This window comes from Pezoporus flaviventris, unplaced genomic scaffold, assembly GCF_033815535.1.
Source record: "Pezoporus flaviventris isolate CSIRO_AGI_PZ_B2104156 unplaced genomic scaffold, CSIRO_AGI_Pfla_v1 ptg000083l, whole genome shotgun sequence".
Classification (NCBI taxonomy): Eukaryota; Metazoa; Chordata; class Aves; order Psittaciformes; family Psittacidae; genus Pezoporus; species Pezoporus flaviventris.
Genome location: NW_026892631.1, coordinates 6,190,086 through 6,197,944, shown reverse-complemented (window position 1 = coordinate 6,197,944; position 7,859 = coordinate 6,190,086). Strand labels below are relative to the sequence as shown.

The window sequence follows — 7,859 nt, the reverse complement described above, 5'->3', positions numbered from 1 at the left end:
CACAGGTGGAGAGTTGATACTGATAGTGGCCTTTTATTATTTATTTCACATTAGCCTCCTCTATAAAATATTAACATAATAGAGCTACAGGATGCAGATACGCAAGCTTCTCTTTTCCCCCTTTTCCCTATTTTCCTATAAATGCACACGTCTATGCAGCTGGACTGTTGCACAAGTGCAGCGGTCAGTAAACAGAACAAAAGCCAATATAAAGATCAATAAAACTACTCAGAAAAGCATATTACTGACCACCATTTTCAAAGTTATACAGCGTTACGTTTGTACCGTAGTAACAGAATTTAGATACAGATAATGACAGTACAGTCCCTTCAGTTGTGGATTTAGTTAAACTTTCTTCTTCTATTTTTTAATTAATTTCCATAAACTTTATGGTTTTCTAACCTTTTGGCTAATTTCAAACCTGACAAGGAAGAAGACTGTATTAGAGACATTAAGCTTTACATCTACTGTGAAAAGCCCCATTAGGTAAAAAAAGGGAGAAGTATCTAAAAGCTTTCTCCTACTGTGGGAAAAGTAGGGAGAAAATGACTTTCAAACAACTGACTGGGACAAGGTCCAGGCCACACAGCATGTACATACCAGCCAGTCAAGTCAGCACATGTGTAGCTCCCGCCCAGCCACAGCACACATCTTTCCATCTCGCAAGCCAAAAATAAGGTATGAAACAGGGAAGGTAAGAAGAGGAGGAGAGGAAACAATAGCATTATGACCTTGGGGAGAAGAAACAAGTGACAAGGATACCATACTGTAGACATTTAAGGAAGTATACGATACAGAGAGAGAAGAACTAGGGAAGACAATAACTCACACAATTGCTTAAAGACCAGCTTACTGAAAACTAGGCTTTCATTTAGCAACTTACAGAACTGTATGAAATTCATCATACCTCAGCACACTGCCCAACTACAGTACCCACAGGTACCAAAGCTCACAGCACCAGACCGTGGAAGAGCCAAGGGAACAGTTGCCTACATTTAAACAGCCAAGGGAACAGCTGCCTACATTTAAACATCCAACACAGCAATACATGCACATCAGCTGCAGCCCTGTTCAAAGGCAAAAGCCTGTGGTGACCTGTGACATTGGAGTCCAGGAACTTCCCCATTATATTTAGCAGACACACAAGCTAATAGGGAGCATTTCACATTAAATTTTATGAACACAGTTATGTAGAATATCCTCTCTACTAGTACTTTACCCTAGTTTTCCTGCTTTAGGCAGGGAGGTCAAAACAAACACTGCATTAGTAATCACATTTGTCATTCAGTCCCTTATCTTGTATCTCATTATTTCTTTGGCAAGAGGAGTTACAGCATTTCCTTCATAAATCAGATATGCTGGACAGACTATACATGTTTCTTTGCTATCCGATATACCTCACAGGTTACTGATTGCCAAAACACACTCTTTTATCCAAAGCTCTGAGAGGTAAATAACCTGTGTAAGTTTGGTCAGCCAACAGGACAGCACACAACAGCAGAAACAGATTATAGCTGTGTAGCAACCAGGCAATGGGTAGCTACACAAATTATGGTAATGGTGCAATAGCTCTTCTCCAGGTCCACTGCCAGATGATAGGCTACCCATTCCCAACCCTATACCAGAGATGTTCTAGATTAGAGGCTCATTTTATAATAAATACTCACATACAATTTCAAAGAGCAGTCTGCACATTCCTGAAATTGCTACATTCACAGCATGTTTATTTTTTTTTACAAGCAATCCATATTTCATCATTTTACTTGTGGTGCACATTAAGAATGGAAAAGAGGGTAAAGCTTACTTTTCACAGCTTTAAAAGAAGTCATGCTATTGAGATACTAGGTGGCTAATACAAACTTAGTTAACTGGAGTTTAGAGTATTTCCACCTATGCTGAGGTTGGTTGCTTGCTTTAAGGCAATACTACACTGCTGAATTTGTAAGCACGAGAATTTAGCAGATCATCATCTCAACATGGAACAATTAGAAACCTGTTTCAAAGTTTTATTAATTCAAGTAATAAAAAAAAGTTACAGCAACTTCAAATATGTACAAACAGCCATAAAAACACCATGTTCAGTTATACAGGAGGCAATCTGTTAAAACTTGGCTACAAAAATCTTTATTCTCAGTAAACCTCCCACACGGGTAAAATACCTATTTAAGCATCTATGCTCCAAATCCCTAGTAACAGCATTTGTCAACTAATCTCATCCTCATAAAAAAATCAGGGAGCAATAGTTAGGTTTGACTTGAGTAAAACGGGGCTGGTTTTTAACTCTCAGAGTAATAGCATAGTTACCAGTCTTGGCCGTTAAGAGTTTTAACAATTATTAAGTGAGCACAACTGCCCCCCTTTCAAGAGGGATCATTAAAGAGTTAAGATCCATGCCTCCAATGATTCCATCATCTTGTTTGAATCTTACTTTGGCTGATTATGTTATGCATTCAGTCCTCTATGCATCTCATTCATTTCCTTTACCTGGAGGGGAAGAGGTAGAAGATCAACATTTGTGCTGCTTCCCAACTAAGACCCAAGATGCACAAACATCCCAGATTTTCATTAGCAAAGGGATCTGATGTAACACTAACAGAATCAAACATGACAAGACCACGGTAACACTTCAGCTTTTCTAATACTTTTTAGAAAATGGCACTCTTTAACAGTGTGCTCCCTATACAAAACCTATGAAGCTACAACATTCTTTAGATTCCTTTCAAAAGGCTTTTTGCTTGGGGTGAAACACTCCCGCACCAGCACCATTTGTTACTACTCCATTGGAAAGTAGCTCTTCAAAAGAAACTGCAAACTCCATGCAAATACCTCAAGTTAAGGTCTTCCTGACAGAACAAAGCAATCAGTGTTTCCTGTGGATTGTATGGCCCTTGCTATAGATATGTAAAACCAGTACTTGCTGTTAGCACCGCCCTCACCACGGGAAATGCAGATCACCAGCTGCCTTTGAAACTAGTGCAGAAAGGAAGGTGGTGAACTTGAGCTCTTGTATAGATATGAAAACTAGTTACAGAATTCGAATGCTTTTAGTCTCCTTGAACACATCTGAAGCACCCGCAGCAAGCTGTTAACCTACAGTAAACTAAGGGAAGTTTCTGGATTCTGGCCAACCTCCTCCCCACACATAACACCATGAACAGAAATTAATTACCTCTGCTTTCACATACTTCCCTTTCCTCCTCCTTGTGAGGACCTGCAAGAGAAGGACAGAGTAATTTTGAAGTTCTCTTTAAGTCTTGACTTACATCTACCTTCATCTGGTTAAGACTTTAAAACTCCAAACCTGAAGCTGTCCCTTCCCCATCCTTCCAAAGGAAGGTTTGCAAGAGGCTATCGCTTTCAACTACTTTAAACCAGGAGGCAAGAGAAGTACTTTCCTCACCTCAATTAGTTTTCCCTATTACTTTCATTTTCCACCCTTCAGTCATGACCTGAAACAGTGATGCTGTGCCCATCACCTCTTTCCCACCTCCCAAGTCTCAAAAGAGAAACCAGTTTACAGGGAAAACTGTTTCCATTAGTGTCCAATTACCCTGGACATATTATTTCCTGAATTAGTTACCCGTTCTGCTTGGCAGTTTTGTTAGAACTTACCAGAACAACAATTGAAGCAACTACTGCTATTACTATGACTACAATGACCGCAATGAGGCCAGGAGTCAGAGACTTCATGGAAAACTCTGGTGCTATTTCATCAACGTAGTAGACCACTGTCTTCTCAAGCTTCAACATTTCGTTATCAATGGTGATGTTGAGTATGTTATTATGAAAGATGGAGTCACCTTTTACCTAAGAACAGATAGGAAAGATCTAAGCATTGCAATAATTCATCTTGCTTTGGCAAGTATACAGTAAGGCTACTCAATGCAATATACACATCTAAGTCTTTGGCAGACTTCACCCATGACAAACTTACATCCTTCTCAAAGTAGTAGGCCACATCAGCTATATCCACATCTCCAGAAGATTTTTCTGAGGAGTTTTGCTTCAAATCAATAGTAATGTAAGGTTTCTCATACTGCAAAAAAATATAGTATGGTGTTAAGAAAGGGCCAATTTAAATCCAGTTATCAAATACACAGCTACGTATTCTATTCCAACTAGTGAACTCTCGTTCTGAATCAGATTTATGATACTGTTTAAGCCAACAGTTTACAGTAGGATTCAGATTTTAGTGAAGCAAGAATTTATCTACTGAGAACAATATGTAGCTTCTTAGTATTTCATATGAGATACAGCTATTTGCTAGCTGCTCAGCATCACCATTTTGAGGGCTTCCAGTAAGACTCATGCTGTACTGCATCTGTCAAACATGAGTTTTCAAAGTTACCCACAACTAAATAAAGTTCAGATACTCGTTTAAAAATTATGTGCCTCTTACCAGAACACTGCTTATATAGCGTCCATCCAGCATGTAACGATTGCTAATTGTTTCCTTGAAAAACCTGTAAGGATATTAAAACCATAGCTCTAAAACCAGTACTATTTTACACATCTATTTTCAAAAGCAGGGAAGACTAGTATAATTGGTTGTTTTTTTTCCTGCAGTCTCTTTGTGGTGGGTCATCCTCATCTGGCTGCTATACCCTCACCTAATCTCTCACTCACTTGCCCCTAGCAGGATTAAGAAGAGAATCAAGAGGGCAAAAGCAAGAAAAAAACTTTAATGGATCAAGATAAAGGCAGTCTACTAAGTGAAACGGCTAGGTGGTGAAATTAAAAACCCCCAAAAGCCACCACTCACCACTAGCGGATTGATGCCCAGCCAAATCTAAGCAATGGCTACTTACCATACAATATGGTATCTCCCCTCGGTTAGTTCAGGTCAACCACCTCTGCTGTGTCCCCTTCCCAACCTCCTGCCTACCCCCAACCTACTCACTGGGCCAGCAGAGTGAGAGTCTGGAGGCACCCTCGACAGTCAGCACTGTTCAGCAAGAAGTCATCAGTGCTTTAGCATCAACACTGTTTTGGTCACTAGTCTAAATCACCGTACTGTAGCAACTGCTACCAAGAAAATTAACTCCATCCCAACCAAACCCAGTACACTCATAATACTAGAGCTCTGTTAATTCCTGCAGTGCTGGAGACAAGAGTTTGAAGTCTTTGGAATTCAGAAGAGGAGTTAGAGAAGCAACCTTTGTTCTGGGTGGGAAGGGTGGGTAGGGGTGTGTGGGGTATAGCTACAAGCACTTTTTCCTTTTGCTATATGACCTCTAACAGAGAGAAGTAAGGTTTTATTTCAGCTAAAAAATAACCAAACTGTTCTTTTTCCCCTGTGGCTGCTGCTGCTATGCAGGCCCTCCACCATCTTTTTCAGTTTACTTTTTGGGTAGTTTCGCCTTATTACCTTCCATCTTCTTCAGTACATTGACTTGGTAAAATAAAAACCAGCTATCAGTTAAAAATGGAAATGAAACTCATTGGCAGTTACTTTATCCCCAGTAAAAATTAAATAACTTCCATTAAGGATCTGTAGGTCACTTTTAAGATGTCTTAGAAGTGAGATGTACAGTTTTGACAATACTTTTAAATGTTTGATTAGAAATACACTAGGTACCAAGTAGTGCATGCAGGTATTGCCAGGACATCTTACTATCATCACTTACTTCTTTAGAGACTCCGTGTTCAGAGGAGTATTTCTGTCAGCATGTTTCATTTCAATTATGATCCACCTGAAGCAACAGGAAAAATACAATGAATATTCTTAAAGCATGTACATGTAACAATGCATAATAAAAATATAACCCCAGGCAAAAGAAACCCCCCACAAAGCAATGAGACAAAAACAAAGAAAATCCCCTCCAAAACCCGTCAACGGCTCCTTGTTGCTGAAGGTAAAAAAGAAAAGCAGTACTCAAGTGCTCATTGTTCTATCTCCATTCATCCCCAGCACATTCATGCAGATAAACCCTCTAAAACACAAAACCTAGTGCAGCAATGTTTTCACCTCACAGCACACCCTGTTGAAAGACATACCATGTTCTGACTAATTGATTGCACTTCAAGTCTGCATCATGTTTGTCAGTTCTTCTAACACCAGCTGTATTCACACACCAACAGGTAGTCCCGTTGCACTGCCTTGCCTTGAAAATACCAGTGTTTTCACACTCGGGATCGTAAAGGCCATCCGTATCCTCAAATGCATCTTTTGGTTTCTCACGGCGACCCGATTTTGAGCCCATCATTTCTGCTTTCATCAGCAGGCATTTTGGAGTCACTGAGAATAACCAGAAAGTCATGTTATGCAGCATCAGACCATACATGTCCAGAACAGAGCTCCCGGTCTATAAAAACACAAGGTTACATCAGAAGCAACCAATTTGAAGCTATTACAATGAAGAGCGGGTGTCTAGCACGTAGGTGGTGGATCAGTTGACACAACTGGGCTGTGTCAGTTTCTCAAGATGCTTAAGAGATCCAGCCAGCTTTCATTTCCTACAGCATGAGGGTTATAGTTGAGCTGAGCTTGAACCAACAGTAAGGTCCTGAAATAAGGCTCTTGCCACGTCTGGATGAATAAGAAAAGTCATGATATGTGCTTACAAGGAAGCTAAATCTTCGATAAGTCCTTGCCATTACAGGCCAAATACTAAGGCGGACAGGGCGCTTGCCTCAATATAGATTGACCTGGAGGACCAGGAAGCAGCTTTCCTTCCTTACCTCCCTTATATTCAAGAGCTCGAAGGCTATTTTCGCACATCACCTCGAGCTCGGCTAGCGCTGCCCCGCACCAGCGCGCACGCCCGGCCCGCCCGCTCTGTACTCACGCGTGTTGCAGTTCACAGTCGCACCGGAGCCCACCGCGTCGCACCAGCAATCGCCGCTGTTCAGCCTGCAGTTGCTAACGCGCTTGTTCTTCTCGCAGATACACGCTGGAAAAGAAGCGCGGCCGTGAGCCCCGGCACCCCCGGGGCACCCCTGCTCCGCGGCGGGACAAAGCCGCCCCTCACCGGCCGGGCGTGGCGCACCCAGACCTGCCGCTCCCCACCTGGCCCCCCGCCCGTCCTCAGTGAAAGGCGAGAACTTCCGTCGGGACCTCGCCGCAGGCCCCTGCGCCCGGGGACAAAGGGACGCGGAGGCCCCAGCCCGCCCTCCCTTGTCCCTCAGCCAACGGCCCCGGTGGCGGGGGGCGCTGTTTCGTGTCGAAGCGGGGCTCCCCCAGAAGGGGACCGTGGAGCCCGGTTAGGAGCAGGGGTGGCCGTGGGGGAGAGGAGCGCGGGCACTTACAGTTCTGGGCAGAGGCAGCAGCGCAGAGCAGCAGCAGGAGCGCAGCCCCACAGAACGGCTTCATGGCTCGGGCTGTTGGCGGGGCGCAGGGAGGCCGGGGCAAAGTCAGCGGAGGAGCCGGAGCGGTCTGTGCGCGGCGGCGAAGCCGATATGAGCCGCCCAACAGGTTCCGCAGGTGGTGGTGGCTGCGCCGCGCCCTCCCGGCTCCGGTTACACCTGGGACGCGCAGGTGATGGTGGTGGTGGCGGCTCCTCCTCCCGGGCCAGCTGGGCACACTGGTCCACCATCGGCCCTGCCCTCCGCACCTGGGCGAAACTGGATGTGGCAGGGCGGGTTCCTCACCTGGCCCGCCCCGAATATAGCCTCTAACCCAGGGCTGAGGAGGGGGAGAGGTGAGGGGTGTGTTGAGGTGCGGCTGGTCGCGGTGGATGGGCTGTGAAACCTCCCCGCCCGTGCTGTGAGGGCTGGGGCCTGGGGGTGTCTGTCAGGGGCCGAGGGAGAAACTGTTAGTCACCGGGGAAGCTCCCGGGCGTGTTTGCTTTGCGGGGAGGGGACAGGACAGGACAGGAGACAACGCCGCACGGTGACACACTGGCCAGGGGAACAAAGCC

General features: G+C 44.5%; 1 protein-coding gene across 1 annotated transcript; it reads right to left on the bottom strand.

The window, feature by feature from the left end:
- Window positions 1-1,992: 1,992 nt before the first annotated feature.
- Window positions 1,993-7,603, bottom strand: EPCAM (epithelial cell adhesion molecule). Its single transcript, XM_061475379.1, has 9 exons — window positions 7,249-7,603; window positions 6,789-6,893; window positions 5,998-6,238; window positions 5,628-5,693; window positions 4,400-4,463; window positions 3,935-4,036; window positions 3,613-3,807; window positions 3,170-3,211; window positions 1,993-2,484 (listed from the first exon to the last, which is right to left on the bottom strand). The coding sequence occupies exons 1-9, from the start codon at window positions 7,310-7,312 to the stop codon at window positions 2,443-2,445; spliced, it is 921 nt and encodes a 306-aa protein (XP_061331363.1). The 5' UTR covers window positions 7,313-7,603; the 3' UTR covers window positions 1,993-2,442.
- Window positions 7,604-7,859: the final 256 nt, after the last annotated feature.